This window comes from Octopus bimaculoides, chromosome 19 (genome assembly GCF_046866305.1).
Source record: "Octopus bimaculoides isolate indiv1 chromosome 19, ASM4686630v1, whole genome shotgun sequence".
In the NCBI taxonomy this organism is placed as follows: Eukaryota; Metazoa; Mollusca; class Cephalopoda; order Octopoda; family Octopodidae; genus Octopus; species Octopus bimaculoides.
The window spans coordinates 49,465,306-49,491,876 of record NC_142946.1 but is presented as its reverse complement, the minus strand read 5'-3'; the positions used below and the strand labels follow the sequence as shown (position 1 = coordinate 49,491,876).

The 26,571-nt window shown below is 38.6% G+C and overlaps 1 protein-coding gene across 1 annotated transcript; it reads right to left on the bottom strand.

Moving 5' to 3' along the window:
* On the bottom strand, positions 1–26,571 carry LOC106878110 (elongation factor G, mitochondrial). Its single transcript, XM_014927220.3, has 20 exons — positions 26,373–26,571; positions 23,887–23,940; positions 22,557–22,676; positions 21,954–22,086; positions 19,775–19,979; positions 18,896–19,012; positions 18,503–18,576; positions 16,928–17,004; positions 16,139–16,296; positions 14,452–14,533; positions 13,704–13,841; positions 12,619–12,720; positions 10,157–10,351; positions 9,117–9,199; positions 8,218–8,287; positions 6,749–6,841; positions 5,893–5,968; positions 3,436–3,504; positions 1,898–2,058; positions 1–354 (listed from the first exon to the last, which is right to left on the bottom strand). Exons 1-20 carry the CDS (start codon positions 26,442–26,444, stop codon positions 163–165), a joined length of 2,271 nt encoding a protein of 756 aa, XP_014782706.1. The 5' UTR covers positions 26,445–26,571; the 3' UTR covers positions 1–162.

Sequence of the window (26,571 nt, the reverse complement as noted above, 5' to 3'; positions counted from 1 at the left end):
TTTCTGATGGTTCTAAAAAGTTTTTTTTTTTTAATTTATAATATGGAATTTGATGTGAATAGATAAGAGTTAGTCTTGTCATCTTCTTTACAACCCCTATCATAATTTCAGGTCCATGTGTCTCAAAATCTATATAACAAAGTGTCCTAAACAATACGATACTCAATTCCGTTTCTTCTTTTTCTTTTTTTCTTGTTGACCAATCTGAAGACTTTCTTGGTATTCGTCTATCAAAGACTGTTGCGTATCAGCTCGGGCTGGACAATAACGGCTAAATTCCATTGTAAATTCGCCTTTACCTTGAGTTGAAGATCGTAGCTCTGTTGCATAACCAAACATGTCATTTAATGGTACCTGCAAGGAAGGATATAAGAATAAGAATGATGTCTGTCTTTCGGGCTGAATGCAACAAAGGCAATTGAACATCTTTGTGTGGTGTATAAGAACAGGATGGTTGATTAAAATCATCATCATCGTTTAACGTCCGCTTTCCATGCTAGCATTGTTTGGACTGAGGACTGGTGAACCGGATGGCAACACCAGGCTCCAATCTGATTTGGCAGAGTTTCTACAGCTGAATGCCCTTCTTAACGCTAACCACTCAGAGAGTGTAGTTGGTGCTTTTACGTGCCACCGGCACGAAGGCCAGTCAGGTGGTACTGGCAACGGCCATGCTCAAAATGGTGTATTTTACATGCCACCTGCACAGGAGCCGGTCCAGCGGCACTGGCACGATCTTGCTCGAATGTCTTTACACATGCCACCGGCACAAGTGCCAGGAAGGCAACACTGGGCACAGGTACCATCACGATTTCGCTTGCCCCAACAGGTCTTCAGACCCTTTTATATTACAAGTCCTCAGGAGAGATGACAGGCAACACTAATACCAACAAAATTTGAACTTACGACCACGAGAGATGAAAGTAAATCCTAATAACCCTTTAATATTCAGATTACTCCGTCAAATTTAATACTTATTAATTTGCATCGTTTTGAATTAATCATGCATTATCTATTAACTTTGAGATTTTAATGATGTGATTGTATATTTTTAGAATGACATTGTACGGTAGACGTGAGAGGCCAGATTTGACAGTTTGAACATAAAACAGGTAGAATATTTTGGCTGCAAGTGGTTGGTTTAAATGCTCGAGGGTTCCTTCAAGCACAGGAGTGGCTGTGTGGTAAGAAGCTTGCTCCCCAACCACATGGTTCCAGGTTCAGTCCCACTGCATGACATCTTGAGCAAGTGTCTTCTACTGTAGCGTCGGGCCGACCAAAGCCTTGTGAGTGGATTTGGTAGACGGAAACTGAAAGAAGCCCATTGTATATACAATGTGTTGGAGCGTTTATATCCCCACAACTTAGTATATTAGTCTCTTTTGCTGGACCACTAAGTACCAGGCTTTAAAAAAAAAGTACTGAGGTCGATTCATCATCATCATTCCATGCTTGCATTTTTACCAGTGATTGGCAACTCACAGCTGGATAATTTACAAGGCCCTTAGTAGTTGCTCTTATAGCATGGTTACTTCTCTTCTCACCAGTCAGGGAGGTCCCAAAAAGATCAAGGATGTTCCTTCTTTGACTAACCCATTAGCATTTAAACCATTCCTATCAGGCCCAAATATTCTATCTGTTTTACATTCAAACTGACCAGCCCTAGCCTCCCCTACCATGTCATTCTGAAAATAAACAATCACATCGTTGAAATTTCAGAGCTTATGACTTAATAGATAATTCAAAACAATGTGAATAAATAAGCATTACATATGAGAGAGAAAGTAATCTGGATGCTATCAGGTTTACTTTAAACAATATATAAACTTAAGAGAGAGAGAGAAACCGAGAGGAAACGTGAAAATACCTTAAGAATGTTGAGTGATGTTACACCTACCTCACATTGTATTATAGTATAGCCTTCATTTGCATCTGTTCCCATAACTACAGCATGGCGCCGATGGAGTGTAACCATGACATTCTTCTCATATTCAAACGGAATGACAACTTCTACAGACATAACAGGCTCCAAAATATGAAAATTTCCTTCTTCAAATACTTGAAAAATGACAAAAAATAAAAAAAAAGGGGATTATGATATTTCTGTTTTGAATTAGTGAACACGAGACATATATAGTAACAATTGCAATGAAATCAGCAGTGGAATTCCAGAGTTTGTTAAATATAAATATAATGTAGGCGGAGGAGTGGCTGTGTGGTAAGTAGCTTACTTACGAACCACACGGTTCCGGGTTCAGTCCCACTGCATGGCACCTTGGGCAAGTGTCTTCTACTATAGCCTCGGGCCGACCAAAGCCTTGTGAGTAGATTTGGTAGACGGAAACTGAAAGAAGTCCGTCGTATATATATGTTTGTGTGTCTGTGTTTGTCCCCTCAACATTGCTTGACAACCGATGTTGGTGTGTTTACGTCCCCCGTAACTTAGCGGTTCAGCAAAAAAAGACCAATAGAATAAGTACTAGGCTTACAAAGACTAAGTCCTGGGGTCAATTTGCTCGACTAAAGGCAGTGCTCCAGCAACAGTCAAATGACTGAAACAAGTAAAAAGTATAATACCATGACAAAGAGATGAAGCTGGTATGCTAAGAAACGAAGGCAGTATGCTTTGCTGGATGGGTAATGTCAGTGTACACATGCAACAGAGTGTAAGTGATTTGAGAGCAAAACTGGGTATATGTAGCATCAAATGTAGTGTGCAAGAGAGAAGACTATGCTGATATGGCCAGGCAATTGCATCAAGAGGTGCTGATCTCTAATTGTAGAGGTAACATGTGGAAGGGGTAGACCCAGGAAGATGTGGGACGATGTGGTGAGGAAAGGATCTACAAACATCAGGACTCACAGAGGAGATGACAGGAGACCAAGACTCCTGGCAGTTTGCTGTGCTTGAAAAGACACATCAAACTAAGTAGAAGTCTGGTTGCTCTTGTATACAAGCTTGTCCCTTGCAGCTGAGCATCCTGAATTTTGTGGGTTCATAGGTGCTGGTGCCACATAAAAAGCATCCGCGCCAGTGCTGTATAAAAACAACCAGTACACTCTGTAAAGAGGTTGGTGTTAGGAAGGGCACCCGGCCATAGAAACCATGCCAAAACAGACATGGAGCCTGAACAACCCTTCAGCTGGTCAGCTCCTGTCAAACCGTCCAACCCATGACAGCATGGAAAATGATGATGATGACAATAACAAATAGATGCAGGCATGGCTGTGTGGCACCATAGGCAAGTGTTTTCTACTATAGCCCTGGGCCGACAAAATCCTTGCGAATGAATTTAGTAGGAGGAAACTGAAAGAAGCCTGTCATGCTTTGAGGCGTTTCATCCATCTTAACATTCTAAGATTCATAGCTGAAACATCTAAGAACATCAACATCAGTTTAAAAATAAAAAATCACATTAAAATGTCCAGGTTTACCTTGCTTTACTGCACCTTCTGCTGCTGTGAAGAAAGAAAACTCACTGGAATCTACAATGTGATGAGCACCTGAAAGATTAGAAGCAGGTAAAATAAATATGTCATTAGAATATTATCTGAAGTAAAAAAATATTCTGTAGGTGAGTGCGTACATATATGTATACATATATAATTAGCACTCTGTTGGTTACAACGATGCAGGTTCCAGTTGATTCGATCAATAGAACAGCCTACTTGTGAAATTAATGTGCACGTGGCTGAGCCCTCCACAGACACATGCACCCCTTAATGTAGCTCTCAAGGAGATTCAATGTGACACAGAGTGAGACAAGGCTGGCCCTTTGAAATACAGGTACTACTCATTTTTTCCAGCTGAGTGGACTGGAGCAGCGTGAAATAAAGTGTCTTGCTCAAGGACACAGCACATCGCCGGGAATTGAACTCACGATCTTGTGATCGTGAGCTGAATGCCCTTACCACTAAGCCATGTGCCTTCACATACATATATATTCACACGTATATGTATATGTGTGTACATACATGTAATTATTAATGTCACGAATTTTATAAACTTTCATGAGAGCATGAAATAATACTTTCTTTTTTTGTTTTTGAAATAACAGATCCCAGAGCACATCTAGAGAGATGTGGATTCGTGTCCCATGGTTAGTCTTCGAATTTTTCTAGACAAAACGGATACTACACTCCAATAATTACATACTATTCTTAATAGCTTTATGTGCTTTGAGATCTGCTGGTCCCAGAAAAGAAATATATAATTATGTATGTGTATGCATAGATTTTTAGTATATTTTAGCTATCACAGCTAAGGCCATAGGGTGCACCACTTTCAAAATGTAGGGAATTATATAGGTGTGTGAGTGCATAAATTTTATTATTATTTTTTTAAATAATAAATAAATCATAATCAGAAAAAATTAAAGCAATCCTTTTTAGAAGGGGTAGCAGAATGACAGACTTGCCAGATTGGACAAAAGACTTGCAATATTTGCTCTGTCTCTCTGTTTCGAGTTCAAATTCTACTCTGGTTAACATTGCCATTCATCTTTTGAGATTGATAATTTCAGGCTTGTGGCTATATTAAAAGTTATTATTTAAGCAGTGTTGTTGAAGACTACGTGTACTATGAGGATGGATGTTAATGGAGAACTACATGAATTTGGAAGGAACTGACTGAATGGGCATTCCTCACCATATTTTAACATGACATGATGTAGAATTGAAAGACATCATCATCATCATCATCATCGTTTAACGTCCGCTTTCCATGCTAGCATGGGTTGGACGATTTGACTGAGGACTGGTGAAACCGGATGGCAACACCAGGCTCCAGTCTGATTTGGCAGAGTTTCTACAGCTGGATGCCCTTCCTAACGCCAACCACTCAGAGAGTGTAGTGGGTGCTTTTACGTGTCACCCGCACGAAAACGGCCACGCTCGAAATGGTGTCTTTTATGTGCCACCCGCACAAGCCAGTCCAGGGGCACTGGCAACGATCTCGCTCGAAAATCCTACAGGAGCCAGTCAGGCGGTACTGGCAACGGCCACGCTCAAAATGGTGCATCTCATGTGCCACCCGCACAAGAACCAGTCCAGGGGCACTGGCAACGATCTTACTTGGCTTGCCGGGTCTTCTCACGCACAGCCCATTTCCAAAGGTCTCGGTCCGTAGTCATCGCCTCGGTGAGGCCCAATGTACGAAGGTCTTGCCTCACCACCTCAGCCCAGGTCTTCCTGGGCCTACCTCTTCCACGGGTTCCCTCAACTGTTAGGGTGTGGCACTTTTTCACGCAGCTATCCTCCTCCATTCTCACCACATGTCCATACCAGCGCAATTGTCTCTCTTGCACGCCACAACTGATGCTTCTAATGTTCAGCTTTTCTCTCAAGATACTTACACTCTGACGGGTATTCACATTGACATTACACATCCAACGGAGCATACTGGCTTCATTCCTTGCGAGCTTACGTATGTCCTCAGCAGTTACAGCCCATGTTTCACTGCCATGTAGCATGGTTGTTCGTACGCATGCGTCATACAGTCTGCCTTTTACTCTGAGTGAGAGTCCCTTTGTCGCCAGCAGGGGTAAGAGCTCTCTAAACTTTGCCCAGGCTATTCTTATTCTAGCAGCTACACTTTCAGCGCACCCACCCCCACTACTAACTTGGTCGCCCAGATAGCGGAAGCTATCAACTACCTCTAGTTTTTCACCCTGGAATGAGATAGAAGTTGTTTCCTGTTTGTTTGCAGTCTTTATTGTACCTGAACATCTGCCACAAACAAAAACTAACTTGCTAGTTAACCTGCCTTTGATGTTGTGGAAAGATTCAATTCTTGCAAGTATGGAAAAATTAAATAATAATAATAATAATGGTGAGAGAAGGGTGTGATTTTGTGCTGCTGCTGACGATGATGATTCCAAAACTTCTACTTACCGTCTTGTAGTCTAAAGCTGACACCGGAAACTGGATGCCCACATAAAGTACCCTTGCCACAAGAATTTAAAAAACCCTATCAACAATAAAAACAGGAAGTTAAACAACGAAAATTTAGTTAGGGAAAATCAAACAGAAAGATAAATGGATCAAAACTGAAGAAAATCAAACATGAAATAAAGATTATTATGCTTTGTTTGTCTATAAACATGAAACAATGAGAGAGAGAGAGACAGCATAACCACCTTTTCTCTTGCTATATATATATATGTATATGTATGTATGTATGTTTGTAAAGCATTCAGTCCACACTGTAAAGTAGTTGGCATTTGGAAAGACATCCAGCTGTAAAAACCATGGCAAAATGACCTTGCTTGTGCTACGTAAGAAGCACTCAGTCCACTCTGCTGGGTGGTTGGTGTTAAGAAGGGCATCCAGCAGTAAAAACCCTGCCAAAACAGACACAGAAGCCTGGTGCAGGCTCCTGCTTGACCATCCAACCCATACCAGCATGGAAGGCAGACGTTAAATGATAATGATGGTTATCGACCACACATACTTAACGCATATGCTTTGTGAATTCACTGCTAAGTGTGTGTGTGGTTGATAATGTTTATTACACCAAGAAATATTTACAGCCAAAACTAACAAGTTTAGCACCACATTCTTTCTAAATACAGCATTTTAAGGATTGGAAACATGCCTGTTGTTAAAGATGGCACTGCCCCACTTACTATTCAGATTCAGAAAATAGTTTACAAAATTAGTGCCCACCCAGAATATTCTGAAGCACCCCCAGGCACCAAAGTCTGGCAAGGGGTCTGATCAGATATAAAATAAAAATTTCACTAGATACCTTTTTAATAGCTGGTAGATAAGTTTTTGGTACATTTGTTCCAGAGGTCTCATCAACAAATTTTAGCTGTGTGTTTTCATGTGGAGGTAATGGCTACATAAAACAATAAGGAAAGAAAAAACAACAGCTACACATCAAAAGGCATGCACATATAATTACAGATTTCATTAAAAATATATCATTCAATATTATTGCATTTAAAAACTAATAAACTGCATCGAACTCAGGTAGCTTAAAGCAAATTTTTATGATAATTATCATTATTGTTTAGATATATTTTTTTTTCCAATGTTGGGATGGGTTGAACAGGTCAGTAATGGAATAGGTCTCTTGGCAGTGGGTTATTTCAGTTGCATGGTCCATTATTCTCAGATCTGACCAAACTACTTGTAACACAAGATATACAATGTACAATGTAATGTGAGGTATTACATTGTCCATATGCATATGAGGGGAATGCTGAAAAGTTCCTGGCTTTAAGGATATTGCGAAAGAGGCCCGATTGGAGGCCTTTTACTTCCAAGTTCTTTTGCAGGGCTTAGAAAAAACTGAAGGACTGCTGCAATAAGTGTGAACCTGAGAGGATGATATGTTCAGTAAAATCATAATTAACTGATCTTCCTGTATTTTCTTTCACCCAAAACCAGGAACTTTTCAGTTTATCTGCCTACATCAACATTCAGAAGGATATCCAGCTGTAAAGACAATTCCTTTCTCCAAGAATTTGCACACGCAAGCATGAAAAAGAGTTGAAGTAAAACACAAAAGAACATTAAAGAAAGAAAGAAAAAAAACGTAAATTGATTTCAGATTTTGGTACAAGGAGCGGGGGGGGGGGAAATAAATTGATTACATCATCCCCAGTCCTCAACTAGTACTTATTCTATTGACCCCGAAAGGATGAAAGATAAAGTCAATGTCGGCAGAATTTGAACTCAAGATGAAATGCCTCTAAGCATTTTTGCCTGGCACACTTAGAATTCTGGTGGCTGACTGCCTTAAAAGAAAAAGTAAATTTTTTAAAAATTGTTTTCATGATTAATGAATAAAAAGTTTATTAAAAATACTTAATAGGTACAGGTATGGCTGTGTGGTTAAGAAGCTCGCTTTACAACCACGTGGTCTCAGCTTCAGCTACTCTTCACATCACCTTGGGTAAGTGTCTATGGCCCTGGGCCAACCAATGTCTTGTAAGTGAATTTGGTGGACAGAAACTGAGTGGAAGTCCATCACACACACACATGTGTATGTGTGTGCTTGTCCAAGCCACCTCCCAACAAGTGTTGGTTTGTATGTGTCCCTGTAATCTAGATGTTTGGCAAAAGAGATAGAAAAACGTTTTGGGGTCAAATTGTTCAACTAAAGCCTTCAAAATGGTGCTCCAGCGTGACCATAGCCCACTGACTGAAACAAGTCAACAATAAAAAATTAATTAATTCATTTTGAAATAAACAAAAGTGTCAACTGACCTCCATAATTCCTATGACACAACCATATTGACCCTGACCTCCTGACTGTCTTTTATGAAGATAATCGAATCTGAAATGAAAGAAAATTGTCCATTATCACATTTGGGAACTGTTATATCTTTATGAAAATACAATTTCTTTCCCTTAAACATCACTGTCTTGAGTCTTAGGACTCGTTATCCAGTTTCCAATGTGTATAAGTGGCTGAGATCATAACATCTACCTAGAACAGGATGTGGACTGGAGCAATATGAAATGAGGTGTTTTTTCTCAAGAACACAATGCACTGCTTGGTCTGGGAATCGAAACCGTAACCAAGAGTACAACGACCTCATCACTAGGCTATACAAAAATATCTTCACAGCTACACTGGCACTCTGTTGATTATAATGATGAGGCTTCCAGATGATTTGATCAATGGAACAGCCTGCTCGTGAAATTAACATGCAAGTGGCTGAGCACTCCACAGACATGCATACCTTTCACGTAGTTCTCAGGGAGATTCAGCGTGACATAGAATGTATCAAGGCTGATCCTTTGAAACAGAGATACGACTCATTTTTGCCAGCTGAGTGGAATTGGAGCAATGTGAAATGAAGTGTCTGGCTCAAGGACACAAAATGCTGCCAGGTATTGAACTCATGACCTAACAATCTTGAGCTAAATATCCTAACCACTTAGCCATGTGCCCTCACAACTTTACAAAGATAAAGAAATGTAGATTGTGGTGAGTATGAAAAGTAGCATCAACAGCCTTGCCACTCCATTCTAAGACTGAAATACTGCTATTGGTGCCATGCTGTGTTGACAAACAATAACAGTCCTTGCTTCAATCAAATAAATTGTGTACAAAACATTCACAAGTAAATGATAAATAACAAATGAAACAATATACTTACTCGCAAGGAGCTAAAAGAGTTTCTCGGAAAGCAACTTTAGGTTTCCCAAGAACACATTTGGCATTATATTCTCGTTCCAGGCGCTGAAATATATTTTCAATAAACACAGTTTTACTATCTTTTGAAATATTAGCTTTTAGAAATGCCCCATTTTTATCACTATTGAGCAGCACATGGCATCAAAGTGACACTGGGGTACAAATATACAAAGCCCAATACACCCATCATACTGGTCAAGTAGCCCATCCCACTCAAAAGGTCCCTGAATAAGGGTTGTTTAAGGATGTTGAACGAAACACTCATGTTTCCAGAGGTGAATTATTTAAACCCCAAAGAATTCCTTTGAACACATGGCTATGATGCACCCCCACTCCTCATGCTCATTATCAGAGGTGCACATATCATCAGCCACTAAGGGACATGCTCGACTAATTGAGGTCACACAACTGACCAGCAAATCTGTGGTACTGAACAGAATATTTGTTGTAGCCCATCTTTTATACCAAGACAAAACAATGTACATGATAACACTTCCAATCAGTTAAGATCAAAAGCCATGATCTTAACTGGTAATATTATTCTTACTATTTCAAAGGCAGCAAGCTAGCAGAATCATTAGCATGCTGGGTGGAATTCCATCCTCCTTTACATTCTGAGCTCAAATTCTGCTGAGGTTGACTTTGCCTTTCATCCTTTTGGGGTTGATAAAATAAGTATCAGTTGAACACTAGGATTCAATTTAATCAACTTACTCACTTCCCTAAAATTTCTGGCCTTGCACCAAAATTTGAAACCATTATTATTATTAGTAGTAGTAGAAGTATTTCAAAGGCCGCAAGCTGGCAAATTTATTACCACCATAGAGCAGAGTGCTTAATGGCATTTTTCTGGGTCATTGATATAATGCAGTAATAAAAATAAGAGGAGAAAATTCATTCCAAGTTGTTCAATACCTTATTAACTTGGCCACAGAAGCATCGAAATGACATATTTCCCACCTGCACCAGGTAAACACAACAAAGAGGAAAAATATTGCTTACCTGAGTATAGATGTCTAAATGCAGCTCACCCATACCAGAGATCAATGTTTCTCTGCTCTCAGGATTAAATTTAACTACCAATGTAGGGTCTTCTTTGGTGAACCGAGCCAAACCTTTAGAAAAGTTGTCTGAATCTTTCTGGCTCACAGGTTGGATCGACATAGATATCACTGGTTCAGGAACATACATGGATTCCTGTGAAAATTCGAGAAGATTTTTTTGTAATAAAAAAAAAAAAAAACCAAGGGTGATGGAACAGAAGAAATTGTAAGAAACCAGGTTAAATGTCTGTAACCTCTTACTTTCAATTCCCTATGTTCTAAGTTCAAATAATGCCAAAGTCACCTTAACATTTCCCCTCTCTAGTATCAATAAAACAATTACCAATAATATAATTTTTTTTTAATTCACTACTCCCCTTCTCTATAAGAAACTGGCTATTTTAGTGCTTAACCAAAAAGAAAATTGAGATTCTTCATTTAACATCCATTTTTCCATTTTCTCATGGGTAAGATAGAATTTTGCTGAGGCAGATTTCCCATGGCTGGATACCTTCCTGTTGCCAACCCTCACCTGTTTCCAACAAGGTAATATTTCCCATGGCCTGACATGTCATTTTTTTTAGCAGAGGACTGGAAATGAATAATGCCACTTATATGACAATGATGCTCATTTACAACCATCATATGATGTCAGGACAAGCATCCCCTACACACATGCACAAGCAAACCCACTTACATATATTCTCTTTTTTTTCTCTTTTACTTGTTTCAGTCATTTGACTGCGGCCATGCTGGAGCACCACTTTTAGTCGAGCAAATCGACCCCAGGACTTATTCTATCAGACTCTTTTGCCGAACTGCTAAGTTACGGGGACGTAAACACACCACCATCAGTTGTCAAGCGATGTTGGGGAGGCAAACACAGATACACAAACATATACACACATATATACATATATACGATGGGCTTCTTTTAGTTTCCATCTACCAAATCCACTCACAAGGCTTTGTTCGGTCTGATGCCCAAGGTGCCACGCAGTGGGACTGAACCCAAAACCATGTGGTTGGTGAGCAAGCTACTTATCACACAGCCACTCCTGCGCCTATATATAAGTACATATACAACAAGTTTCTTTCAGTTTCTTACAAATCCACTCACAAGGCTTTAGTTTATCTGGGGACTATAGAAGAAACTTGCCCAAGGTGCCATGTAGTGGGTCTGAACCAAAGACCATATGATTCAAAACCAAACACTGCTTTTCTCCAATCCTTCTGCAGTTATTGTTGTCAAACGCTTTTCAAGTAGTTGTTACTGCTAAGGATGAGGGTGATGTGTAATGGTATTTTATTAAATCTTTTGAAATGAAGACGCAGGGCGGGTAGCCATTTTAGATCCACCCAGAGTAGAGGCAAGGGCAGTTGGTGCTTGTTTACTGTCAAGGTTAATGGTTTGTGAGAAAAGAGAGCAAGGATGAATTTCTAGAAGGGAGCGTTATGTAAGGAAAAAGACTTGGTGGGGAAAGTATTAACTCCAGAGCCTGGAGGTGAAATGCAGAGAATGGTAACAGGAGGAGGTGAAACACAAGAGCAACTGGAATAACAAGACTGCGGTCTTTTCAGAATGCAATGTGAAACATGATCTACTGTCCATTATTTGTCAACAAAAAAAAAGTCAGGTGAGTGACCAGGTGAGCATGTGCAATCAGTATTGGTTTTCAGGTCAATTAATGCAAGGTTCTACAGTTGGGTGCCCTTTTTATTGCCAACCCTTACCCATTTCCAAGCAAGGTAATATTTCCCCAGGACCAGACATGTTTTCCACAGAACACTGGAAAGGAACAACACTGCTTGTATGAAGCTGATGTTCATATATAATCATCATGTCCAGACACAAACACACACACGTGTGTGTGTGTGTATATATATATATATATACACACACAAACGTGTGTGTGTGTGTATATATATATATATATATATACACACACACACGTGTGTGTGTGTGTATATATATATATATATATAAATGATGGGCTTCTTTTGATTTCAATTTAAAAAAGCTACTCACAAGGCTCTGGAAAGTCAAGGGCCATAGTAGAAGACACTTGCCCAAGGTGCTATGCTTGGGAAGCAAGCTTCTTCACTACACAGCTATACCTATTTTCACAAATTATTTCTTACATAAGCATTTCTAGTGATGGAATGGGGGCTATAGTTGGGGATATTTTTATGTGTAAAATATGTGTGTGTGTGTGTGGAGGGAGGCAGGCATTAGGCAAATGTACAAGATATCAAAAGTAAGCCAAGGCAAAATGAAGGAGTTGATCTGTTCTAGACACTGCACACTAGAAGATTTCACAGTAAAACATTAGTGCCTATCACAACTGTATATAGGAAAACTTTGAGATTTTAGAAACAAATAGGGGGAAAAAAGCAAAGAAAATAAATAACAAGTCTTACCATAGAGATATTTGTGTTGCCTTTTGTTACAAATGTATCTCCACTGGCACAATCGACTCCAAAGAGGGCACAAATATCACCAGCAAATCCTTCAGACACTTCCTGTTAGTAAAGCAAAATAAATGGATAGACATTTGTGTTTTCTTTCTAATAAATTGTGACATGCATGGTGAACAGCAAGAAACAAACCAATGACTTGCATATTTATTCATAAAAAATATGTTCTGGCAGATTCGAGCATGGATATGCCAATCACTGTTGTGTTTCGTAAAGAAGAAACTACTCCTTTCAGATAAATGTAAATTAGTAATACACTCAGTTCATTAGTGCAGGGGACTCTGGGATAGCTGGTGTTTCAACATTGTTGCATCTCATCAGCCTGAGGCACCTCTGACTAATGAATCTAACAAGAATTCAAAGCAGATCATCATTTAATGCCCATCTTCCATGCTGATATGGGTTGGGTGATTTGACAAGCCGGTAAACTGGAGAGCTGCATCAGGCTCCATTGACTGCTTTGGCATGGTTTCTATGGCTGGATGTCCTCCCTAATGCCAACCGCTTTATAGAATGTACAGGGTGCTTTTTAAGTGGCACCAACACCAGTGGAGTTGCCAAGTAATTTGCAAGATGAAGTCTTCTCAACTGGGAGAGGGAGTGGAACCATGAGAAGCGGCTTTGTGTGACAGATGAGAGATTAGCACAAAGTTCTTTTATATTCTGCTACATGCTGATATCAGACAACCAATTAACAACAGCAATCAACATATTTAGGTTTGAATCTGCCAGAATGTATTAAGAATGGATATGAAAGTAATCATTTTGATTCTCGTTGTTTAATGTGCATATAACAATTAATCATTGGTTGGCAGATATCAGCAAACAGTTTGGCAGGGTATTTTAATGGAAATATGGTGATAAAAGGGTTAGGAAATTGAGAATTTCATGATTGCTTTGGTGTTTAATTTGCAGGAAAGAAAATACATGAAATGAATATTTTTGACAACAAAAGCTTAGAATTATTTTATGAAATATATTTGGATTGCATATTTATAATCTTAAATAAATTTCAGTAATAGTTTTACCTGCATCTCATCAGCATGCATCCTCACTAATCTTTGCACTCGAACCTTTTTCTGTGTTCTGGTATTGATGATTGTGTCTCCTCGTTTCAAGCTTCCTTGATACAAACGGAGATAGGTCAGCTGACCAAATCTTCCTGCCTAAAGAAACATAAAAAAACAAAAAAAAACGAACTGTTTAAATTTTGTGGGATTATCAAGGACTTTTATTTCTCTTTTTAAACTGTGACACAAACATCATCATCATTTTAACATCCACTTTTCCAAGGGTCAGACAGACTTTACTGGGGCAGATTTTCTACAACTGGATGCCCTTCCTGTTGCACAGCCTCATCTATTTCCAAGTGAGGTAATATTTCCTCATGGCCAGATATGTTTTTACAGAATATTAAAAATGAACGATACATCTTGTATGATAGTGACTCACAACTACCATGCAATGGCATAACAGGACTGTTCAATAAGTGACCATGCTTGCTACATTTTCCAAGATGCTGTCCCACCCAAAGTTTTTTTTTAATTCATTTCCATTTCTTTTTCCTTTTTACTCACTGCATGTCACATTGGGCAAGTGTCTTCTACTATATAACCCTGAGCCACTGAAAGACTTGTAAATGAATTTGGTAGATGGAAATTAAAAGAAGCTTGTACACACATACACACACAGCCTCCTTGCGTGTCACCTTGGGCATGCAACATAACTTCATCAAAAAACCCCCAGCTCATCTTCAATATTAAGACATTTACTTACTTCTAATTTGAATGCAAGTCCCACAAAGGGATTTGTTGCATCTCTTGTTGTGTCCAGAAGAAATTTTTCAGCATGTTCAACTCTGAAAATATAAACAAAGCAAATTACTTTAAATAACTTACTTTCAGACAAACTTAACATAAATGAAAGAAAGTTCAAGTTGCCAATAATTGGTAGAAAGAGACAGTAATGTTCCATAATACGAAGTTTCTGGAGCAATCATCATCATCGTTTAACGTCCGCTTCCCATGTTTTGTTTTATGGTGGATAAAAAAAACTAGCACTCTGTTAGTTTCAACAATGAGCATTCCAATTGATCTGATCAATGGGACATCCAGCTTGAGAAATTAATGTGCAAGTGGCTGAGTCCTCCACAGACATGTCTACCTTTCTTTGAGAGATTCAGCATGACACAGAGTGTGACAAGGCCGGCCCTTTGAAATACATGTACAACTCATTTTTGCCAACTGAGTGAACAGGAGCAATGTGAAATAAAGCATCCTGCTCAAGGACACAATGTAATGCCAGGAATTGAACTCACGACCTTATGATTGTGAGCCAAATATCTTAACCACGAAGCCACACACCTTCACCAATGGTGGATACACTAAAAGTGGATTCCTTGTTAGTATATTCAGAGCCACAGAAAGAGGTTTTGAACTGACCAAAGTTTGGAAATTCTCATATGATCAGTCAGTAGAGATGGTATATATATACATGTGTAGACCATTGCATGTGTATCCTTACATATAGCTCATAATCAGACCCACCACCACCACCACACATACAGATAGAGGCTTGAGAAGTGAATCTCATTTAGCAGGCAAATCCTTCTTGAAATACGATGCCAGTTTATACGTAACATTCCAAGAAGCTTTGTTTCCTATGGCTGACCAACTTGGTGAACTGAGGCAAAGAAAAATTGGGGGTGTTTTTCTCAGAAACATAACAAAACAAGACAACTATCACTAACAGCTTTGAACTCATGAAACACAGTTCAATACCTTTTCTACTCAGACAGCCTACCTTCACAGAGTTTAGAACTGTAAGCTAGCCAAACGCATTTCAATTATATTATGCTGTCATTGATTACAGCAATAAAGCTGTACCATTTATACTCTCTATACACAGTTAAAACATGTGAGAATGAAATGTTTTTATCTGGGTGGGATAAAGTGCAAACGCTAGTAGTAAGGAATAAAATGCTGATCCTACAGAATGTAAGTTACCCCTATCAATCAACTCAGCCACCTGAGTAGATATTAAACATTTAGTAGAGAAGATAATTTGGTCTGCCTGCAGATAATCTCTCTAGGTCCAGTGGTATGATTGAGTACATCCAGTCCTTATTGTAAACTGGTTGGTTTTAGGAAGGGCTTTCTGCCATAAAAAAAAGAGCTACATGGTGTATAATAAAGGGATACACAGAAAGTGAGACATATCAAACTCATTAAACTAATGCATGCATGGAAAAAAGTATATACCTGTGATGATGAGGATTGGCATTGCGAGAGTGTGTGCTGAGTAGGGCAGCCCTTTGAGTCTGCAGCCCACCACCTGAATCCTACACAGGTTCATACAGCAGACCCACAAGTACTGTCCCCACAAAAGCATTGCTTGGGTTAGACTCCCATCATCACTGCTAGCTACACTACAATGATGAAGATAGTAACGTCTGTTTAATTACCCTTTGCTATTGTCCAGAGCATAGTTTTCCACTTCTTTCGGGTTTGGCAAGTACGCAAGGACAGAATCTAAAAGAGGTTGTACGCCTTTGTTTTTCAAAGCTGTTCCCATGAAAACTGGATTGAATTTACGTTTCAAACATGCCCTCTTCACAGCAGCCTATAAGAAATAAAATACATAAATGGATGATGGAAAAAAAAAAAGTCATAAATATTTGGAAGAAAATTTAAATTTCAACAACCATAAACTTCTTTTCAGAAAATCTTAGATTCAATTCTATACAAATTGATCATATAAATTAAATAATAAATGAGTTTGTTGACATTTGACAGTCAAACACTGAATTTGATCATAAAGTGCATCTAACTGCATTAATACACATCAATCAAAACAGTTAGTTCAAAGAAAATGATAAACACACATTTCTACACAGAACTGGTTTTATAATATATGATATTGCAAAACTAAATTCAACCAAACAAAGAAAGCAGTTTCCAAATTAAAAGCCCTACTTATCAAATGAGAATGATTTCACATCAAAAGAAAATAGTTAATTCTATAACATTTAAAAGTCAATGTGACCTCAGATATTGCGTTACAGAGAAACCAGCATTGATCATGTTTGGATGCCGACATCTGTATAATTGACTGCTGTGTATCCGTTGTAACTAGATACATCAAAGACTAACAAATATTGCAGCGACAAAGAAAGACAGAAACTTTTCAAGAATTGCTGAATTGCTTTAAAATGGGGAAAAAAATTCTTTTTTTTTTTTTTTCAAATCCTTACTCTTATTTCATTTTCAGTAGGTACCCGATCTTCCAAAAAAATTTCACCAAAAATTTCATCAACATTGGCCAAACATTCTGAAGATAGAATGTAAAAAAAAAAAAAAATAATGAAACCTTTATAAACTGTGAGAAAGTGAGTAATAAAAAAAATTCCGCAAAGAGAAATCAGTTGTAAATAAACTTTATTGTATATTCAAATATGAATTAGAGGCAGCTTAAGGTATATAAACAAAATCAAACACACACACATAATGGTAACGAAAATGATGACAGAATTTGGGGATACTCCAATTCTCAAGAAAGAAGTCGAAGGGGCAGTGTGCATGCTTAAAGATAGGAAATTACCAAGAGCTCCTAAAACACGGAGGGTCAAAGCTTATTGAGGCACCAACAATTACCTGTCAGAAGATATGGGAGATGATACCGATTTTCAAGAAAGGTCAATTAAGACTCTGCAAGAACTATAAAACAATCAGCCTATTTATCCACCCCAGCAGAGTATTGCTAAGAGTTCTACAAAACAGACTTAAGAGGAAGACAAAAGAAATCCTTGTAGTAGAACAGAGAGGATTTAGGACCCAAGAGAGTACTGTGGAACAGATATTTAACATCAGACTGCTCACGGAGAAACATATGCAACACCAGTCTGACTTCTATCACAACTTAACTTCAAAAAGGTTGTGTTTGGATGGATAGGTTGTGGAAGGTGATGAAGAATAACTTCAACAACAACCGCATTGAAGTAATCCAAGCATTGTATGGAATCTCAAGCAGTGCAGTTCTGAACAACATCAGAGAATTCTTCATGACAACAGTGGGTGTCTGACGACAAGGATGTATCCTCTCTCCAGTGCTTTGCAACATCTACCTGAAGAACATCATGCAAGAGACACTTGAAGACCTCCATCCCTCTGTTTCCATTGGAAGATATCCCACTTCCAACTTGCATTTTGCTGATGATATTGACATGTTAGGAAGCAGTGAAGCAGAACTATAGGAGCTCACCACCAAATAAGCTGGCAGACAGGAACCACTCCTGGCACAGATAAGAAGACAAAAGCTTGCCTGGTATAGTCATGTATTCTGCCACAACCCCCTGTCCAAAACCATTCTTCAGGGCAAAGTTGAGGGAGGGCAAAAGAGAGACAAACAGAGAAAATTGCGGTTTCACAACATTGAGAACTGGACAGGTCACAACACAACGAACACGTTATGTGTTGTAGAAGGATTCCAACCACCCCAAAGTGACTAAAAGTGGACTGGCACATTGCTATAATATAAAGAATTGTGAGCAATTGAGGAGGAAAGCAGTTCACAGAAGATATAGTTTGTGGCACCAACACTAGTGAAGTTGCCTTGTACTCAACAAGACAGAATAGAACCTCACCACCACATTTATTCTCTGTTCAAACGGAGCAACTCAATCAATAAAGTGGGTAACAGAGATGGTTACATTCATTCAAGGCAATGTGGCCAACCAAATGCATAGCAGAGGAGGTGATTGCAAAAGGTGAACCAAGGTAGAAAGGCGAAAGAAATGAATGTATTAACAGCTAAATATACAAAATCTTACCAATAAGTTCTGCTCTCCTTTCTTCAGTCTCTGTTCTTCTATCAACAGGAATTTCGTCATGAACAACATTGAGGCTATGACAAATAAAAAAAATAAATAATAATTCAACTTCAAGAGAAAATGTTATTACTGTAGTAGACTAGATGTGAAGAACCTGTGCTTTTAAGGTCACATACAGCATGTTAGGACAGTAGTAAACAATTACGAAAGAAATCTGAATCATTTTCACTTAATAGCATTTCTATTGTGATCAATAAAATAAAATAAAGAGAATTTGTAATGGTGGCTGTTTGTGGCAATAAAATATAATCTATTGACTTTTTGGTTAGTGGACCAATATTTCTCTAATGCAGCCAACAATGACTGGCAATGTTTAAGTAAGTAGTAACATACCCCATAGGTTCCTTGAAGTATACAGCTTTCCTTTCAATCAAATCTATAATTCCTTGCGTTTCAGACTCTTTTCCAATGGGAAGTTGGAGAAAAGCAGCATTGTGGTTCAGTTTTGATCTAATAAAAGACAAAAGGAAAAAGCATTATATTTATGTTAAGCATGTTAAGTACAATAAGCCTGCAACGTTGAATAGGTAGGTTCAAATCTTCAGACATCTGTAAATAGGTATATGTTGACAGAGACTTTAGTCTCTCTCTATCACCTTTCAACAGCATTTTTAATGAAGAGACCTCAGAACAGTTAACAACATAATAAAAAGGTTTTATTTTTGACGATGCTTGGATTCACAATTCCTGTCATTCTGCTTAGCAGCCGCTGATTAAGTTGTAGTTGGTATTGGAAGGTTAAGGGTTTCCTTCATGCCTGCCAGAGAACAGTGTAAAAGTGCTTCGTGGGGGGGGGGGGGCGAGGTGTTGTCATGTAGAAGGTCTGCACTCAACTCGCCGAGATAATAAAACTGCTTAAGTACGAGTTTTACTACGCATGCGCGACTCGAGGGGCTTTCGGTGGTGAAGTCCCCTGCGCATGCGCAGAATAGTACTTTCTCAATGGCGGCTATTTCAATATTGAAACCGAATAGCTAGTATATAAGGGGAGGTAACCACTACATGTCAAAGTGAAATGCTGTCAACGAAGAGGAGAAATCCAATATTTCAGATAATTTTTCTTTTTTTTTGTGTTAGAGAGAGATGAAATATTTACTAGCAGCAGTAGATAAATAGACTGCTTAGGTTCGAAATGTTAGATTTGCCCTCTTCCTCACAGCAAAATAATTTATTATGTGTCAAACTTGATGGGTTGGATTGAAAATTTTTTACCTTAGTTGTGAGAGGACTCTGTATGGGTTGGCTCCCATGCGATCTAACTTATTAATGAATGTAATGCATGGAACCATGTATCGCTTCATCTGACGGTCAACAGTGAAGGTTTGACTCTGAACTCCTCCAACGGCACATAGCACAAGGATGGCACCATCAAGAACACGAAGAGCTCTCTCCACCTCAACAGTAAAATCAACATGACCTGTTTAAAGATTTTTAGAAAAGACAAAAAAAAAAAAAACATTAATTTCAGAAATATAATTCGAATATTTCTTTTAACCCTTTAGCAATCAGAATAACCTGTCAAATGTAAAGTTTATTTATTCAGTTTTGAATTAATCATGCATTATCTTGTAGCTTTGAGATTTCAATGATGTGATTAGTTATTTTTAGAATGACATTGTAGAGTAGGTGTAAGAGGCTGAATCTGGCCAGCCCAAACATAAAACAGCTGGAGTATTTGAGATGGATATGGCCAGTTTAAACACTAAAGGATTAAATCCAGTTTCTCCCACTCTCACACACAGACACTACATTCATTTTATTCGAAGTTTCACTCTGTTGCTAATTGGAGTTTCTCTTTTCCTGGGAAACTCAGAATAACAGAACAGACCAAAACCTTACTTTAAAATAATTTAATAATCTCTACTAAACATAGCACATTTTCCTTCATTTGTTTGTTTTTCTTGTTTTCCCATGCTTGCACGAATTAAATAAATATATTATCATGGCATTGTTTTACAACCAGGTACACTTCTTATCACTAACCCTTATTTGTTTTTCCAGTAAGGGTTCTCTTATCTCGAAGGCATGAAGGCATTGCGTTTATGATGAAATGTTAAAGATGTTCCACTTTCCATATCTAGAAATTTGAACTAACGAAAATGTTAAAGAAATTGTTGGGAAGAATACGAAGAACGTAGAACTCTTCCTCAATTATTAAATATGTTTTGGTTATGTAAATACGACAGAGCCTGCATAGAGTTAACAGTGTCATACATGGTTAAAACCTTGATAAAAGAAGTATAGGAAAGGCTATAGGATAGTTTACTTATCTCGGCACCTAAGACTCTTTAAGGCTATTTATCCAGTCCCCCTGCTGTATAAACGTATAGATGGTTGAGATTTATTGACAGGAGAACTGACAACAGGAACACAGGACAGTTAAAGTGGGTCCTCAGTCACTGATAAAATCCCAACACCAGGTTGAAACTGGCAGATTCCTCTTTTTCTGTCCATGAAGATATTGTACATAAAGATAAGTTGTTTAGAGTATACAACAGTGAACGGCCAAAACTCTGAAGATTCAGTGTATCCAATGTACAAGGGTGAGCTGAAAAGTTTATAGGCTAACTGTGAGGGAGTGATGCTAGAGCTATGAAATCTTGTATGCAACGTGGACTGCAAGGAGGACTATGTTGAAAAATAAACCTCATTTGGTCACACTGCATGAGAGTATCTTGGTCAGCTTATAAACTTTTCAGCCAACCCTCATAAACTGCAGATGTATAAGAGATGTAGTAGGATCTGATACTGGTTGACAGAGAAATTAGGCTTAATATATGGTAGATGTTGATGAGCAGCCAGGAATAAGAGTATATATAAAATAGAGTTTTACAAAAATCCAGAAGGTTCCCAGACCGGACATTGTGAGTGTTAATTGAGCGAAAACACCTAAAAGCTCCACGAGGCTCCGGCAGGGGATGGTGGTGAAGCCTGCTGTACTCTGTCACCACAACTTTCTCCCACTCTTACTTCCTGTTTCTGTTGTGCCTGTAATTCAAAGGGCCAGCCTTGTCACACTGTGTCACGCTGAATATCCCCGAGAACTACGTTAAGGGTACACGTGTCTGTGGAGTGCTCAGCCACTTGCACGTTAATTTCACGAGCAGGCTGTTCCGTTGATCGGATCAACTGGAACCCTCGACGTCGTAAGCGATGGAGTGCCAACAACAATAAGAGTCAGATGTGTGCAAGAAAGAATACTGTACTGGTACAAGATAAGTGACCCAAATGGAAGATGTCAGTTGTATAAAGAAATGCTGAGTACTTGGAGTGACTCAAATATGTGAAGGAAGGAAATCTAGAAAAACATGGCAATTAAGTGATGACTGATCTATTAAGGCAAACTATAGCCTTCAGTAATATGGTAGTAATATTTGTTTCTTTGACTTACCAGGTGTGTCAATAATGTTTATGTTTGTACCTTTCCAGACAGTGTAAGTGGCAGCAGACTGAATGGTGATGCCTCTCTGTCGTTCAAGTTCCATAAAATCCATTTTGGCTCCCACATCATCTTTTCCTTTCACCTAAATTAGAATAAGAAAGAAAATCTAAATGGGAGGAATTCTTTAAAAACATGCTGGAATCACCACTTTTAGTTGAGCAAATCAACCCCAGGACTTATTCTTTGTAAGCCTGGTACTTATTCTACCGGTCTCTTTTGCCGAACCGCTAAGTTATGGGGACGTAAACACACCAGCATCGGTTGTCAAGCGATGTTGGGGGGGGGGGGGACAAACAGACACACAAACATATACGCACACATACATATAGATATATATATATACATATATACGATGGGCTTCTTTCAGTTTCCATCTAATAAATCCACTCACAAGGCTTTGGTCAGCCCGAGGCCATCGTAGAAGACACTTGCCCAAGGTGCCACGCAGTGGGACTGAACCCAAAACCATGTGGTTGGTAAGCAAGCTACTTAACACACAGCCACTCCTGCGCCTGTATAAGAAATAAAAAAAGAAATTCCTTGCTGTCTTACCTCATGCATTTCACTGAGTTTCCCCGTATAGAAAAGGATCCTCTCTGTTAGAGTGGTCTTCCCTGAATCAATATGGGCCGATATACCAATGTTACGAATCTGCTCCAATGCCAGAGTTTCCTAAAATGGAAAAATAACTTTGCAAGGATTCACTGCTGACATTTTTAACAATATATTAGATATTGTAAACACCAAATTGAACTTGAAAGAACATCAGTAGGCCTTGTGAGATCTTTTCTGTCTCGTATTGATGCTTAATGATCTCTATTATCATTTAACTTTGCATGGTATTTCATAAAGAAACTAGTGTACGTGTGTTGCCAATAAGCAACAGTATCAAGTATATCCTTTTACTCTTTTAGTGATGAGATTCCAGTTATTTTCTGGATCTGCTTAATTTGGGCTATTTCTTTTTAACCATCTCAGACAAGATATATTAAAGTTATATAGAAAGATTATTGGGATTTAAAAAAAGAAAATTATATTAACTACATTGGATACGCCACAATAATTTGTATGAAATACAAAAAACATGAGTCAAGAAAATGACTGGGGAATAGGAGAATATAAGATGGTGGCCAATGGATATCTCTTTTATATCTGAGCTCCGAGTATGGGCTGAGATATTCATTGTGATTCAAGATTAGCTGGAAGCCAGATACCTTTAGTAAACTCAGAAGGGTAGAAGGTGTTGTAATAATAGAAGTAGAGATAGAGAGAGGATATCCAACTCAACTGTGGGACAATGGTTGTGGACTATTGGTATTTTAAAACCTGCCAGTCAGACTATTTGTTTCTTAAATATAATAAATAATGTGTGTATGTGTGTGGGTGTTCTGAATGCAGCCAGAGCTAAATTGATAAGAAGTTCTTGTTTCAATCATGAGGTCATGGGTTCAATCCCACTATTTAGCACATTGGACACATATATTCTATTATAATCTCAGGTAGACCCAATACTTCCAAATGATAATGGGTAGACAAAAACTGTGTGGAAGCTTGTTGGATGGATGGAAACTGCATCTCAAAAGGCCAGGCTTATCAAACACTATGTTACTCAAAATACACTTGAGGATACCAAAGGTTGAAACCAATGCAAGATCCATGCATAAACAGCTCTATGTCCGTCGTATTTGGACTTTGTAAAGAGGTAACAGCAGTTCGAAGAAGAAGTATTTTTTTCAGACATTCTTTTCCAAACAATATGGATCTGAGAAAGTGGCCTTGTCTGTAGGAGGCACATAATGTCAGGTTTAACACTTGTAAGACATGGCATATCAAACCATAATAGGAAGGTAGAATGATAAAATATTAAAATGTAATGACATACCATATTAGAAGATTTAGAAGAATATAATTTAACAGCATCTGATAATGGCCATAGCTAAAAAGAAAAAAAAAGAAAATAAGTGATATATGAATAAGGCAAATACACACTGATGGAGATACACAGAGATAATAATGATATACAATAGTTAAGTAAGTGTTAACATATTTAATGCAAAGAACATTAAAAAGCTAACTGGAAATATTTATGCGGTGAGGAAAAAACCAATATTAGTCATTGACCGACATCATCTTCATCCAGTGTTTTAAATCTGGGTTTTGTCTCCGTTAATGGGGGTGGCCGTATCTAGCTCAATGCCATAGCAACTGCCCTGACACCATCTTGCCCGGTTTTGGGCATCCTCCTTTTTCAAACCAACCCTCCCAATCTCCTCCTCCTCCACCTGTCCTCTCCACCTTTTCCTCGGTCTACCTCACTTCCATGCTCAATTTACCTCAAATGCAATCACCCTCCTCCTAACATGCTCTTCATCCCTCTTCAATACATGCCCATACCACCTTACTCCATTCGCCCTTGCCAACCATTCCACCAATTTCTCCAATCCCAGCATCCCCATCAAATCCTCAGTCCTCTCCTTATCAAACAGCTTCACCCCCACACATTTTTCTCACCATTGCTCTCTCAGTCCTTCTCAAAATTACCATCTCCCTCTGACACCATGTCTCACTCCCATACAGCATTGCCGCTCTCACACAACTCTTATAGACCCTTCCTTTCATCTTTAATGAAAACCTTTTCCCATATAACAACACTCCACATTCCCTGAACTTCACCCAGCCAAGTCTCGCCCTTGCTGTCATAGTTGCTTCACATCCACCACTTACACCCACCCTATCTCCTACATAACAAAACCCTCTCACCAAAGCCTTGTGAGTGGATTTGGTAGACGGAAACTGAAAGAAGCCCGTCGTATATATGTATATATGTGTGTGCGTCTGTGAGTCTGTGTTTGTCTCCCCAACATCGCTTGACAACCGATGGTGTGTTTACGTCCCCAGTAATCTAGCGGTTCGGCAAAACAGACTGATAGAATAAGTACTAGACTTACAAAGAATAAGTCCTGGGGTCGATTTGCTCGACTAAAGGCGGTGCTCCAGCATGGCCGCAGTCATATGACTGAAACAAGTAAAAGAGTAAAAAGAGTATATATATATAAGCAATTTTAATTCTCTAAATGAAGTATTAACAGTAACTGCACGATAAAGTGAAGTATATTGCCACTTAAGTGTGGCTGACCCCTAGGGGTGGATGTTACTGTTGCTTTTAGCCCCAGGAGGACATCTCCAGCTGATATAACAAAAGTGGACTAAATAGAGTGACACCTTTAAAATAAAAAAAGTAGAACATAAATGAGCGAAGTTATCTTGTGAGTAGAAGTGGGGAATGGTAAGGTTGGATGGAATTAGTTAATATTACGGAAATTAAATTTATGAATTGATAGGAATGATCTAACCCAACCCGAAAAGAACATGTCTGCCTTTTGTTTTTTTTTAATATGAGACACTAAAATTAATCTTTGTTTACAAATGACGATGGGAGACTTGCCGGTTATATAATTGAAACACACAGGTTGAAGTATGGGCGAAGGCAAAGAATACGCACACCCGGTGGTTAGGGTCAGGGTTACGCCGAAAAAGGGTGGTGTGCGTATTTTTGTTTACCTCCGCCGATGTAGGAAACGATGAGCCTTTTAAAATTCTAAAACTTCAGCATATATCCCTAAGTATCATCGTTGTGGTGGGCAACCAATTGAGGCACTTGGTATTGGACTGATTTCTTTTTTCTTGAATAGTACCTTTTTTTCCCCATTTTTTATCGTCTCATAGAATACTTTATAAATGTAACAGCAATCGTAATAAAAGTGCAAGGAGATAGCTACAGCTGATTCTGTAACATAGTTTCTGTAGTTTGTGTACCGACCGATGTGTCGGAAACGGTAATTAAGGATGGCAGTGGACAGTGGTGTTTTAAACGTAATTGATAAGTATCGTCAATAAAGGTGTCGCATACTTTTAGCTCAGAAAGGCGATCCTTTAGATTTACGGGTCACCAATAAGGAAATAGAGTCCCGAGGTCAGAGACTCGTAGGAAAGAACTAGTTGAAAGAACTTTACTTAAATCGCAAATGTCTTCCATTCTAACTTTCTAACTAATATAAAATATTTTAAGTTTTTTGCCTAGGTTGTACAAATATTAAAGTGTTGTGCTTTGTTTCGTTTTTGTTTTTTTTAAGAAAAACAGAATAAAACGGTATAGTGTATTTCATTATTTCTACGGATATCTTAAGACGAAAACATGATGGACCTATATTTCTATAGGAAGAAAGAATGAGAAATGTTTTAACAGTTATGCCATAACCGAGAGAATTAACGAATTAATAAATGATTCCGAATGGTTCTAACAGAAATTGAAACCGTTTCGCAGGGAATTCAGCTCTCTCTCAAGTGAGGAATTTTACAAAAACATACCTGAGCAGGTTTGAGTAAAAAATTGCAGTTGGATAGCCTAGAAAGGCAACGAGTTGCCTTTAGAATCAACATCGTTGTCACCGGGGGTTAATTACTCCGTCTGCTCCAGTATTCTTAACCAGCTTCCTTCAGAGAGTCTTCTTCATGACTGACGAATAACCTTCAGGAAGATCAACACATGGCACCAGCCACCTACCGT

What these genes read in the sequence shown, in the direction of transcription:
- LOC106878110 (XM_014927220.3), bottom strand. Translation starts at nt 26,444, where the DNA reads ATGTTGATTCTAAAGGCAACTCGTTGCCTTTCTAGGCTATCCAACTGC. An exon ending in GCTCTGGACAATAGCAAAGG is followed by an intron (nt 14,534 to 16,138) that starts GTAATTAAACAG and finishes TTATATTTTCAG; the next exon opens with AGTTGAACATGCTGAAAAAT. An exon ending in ATACTATAATACAATGTGAG is followed by an intron (nt 355 to 1,897) that starts GTAGGTGTAACA and finishes CCTTCCTTGCAG; the next exon opens with GTACCATTAAATGACATGTT.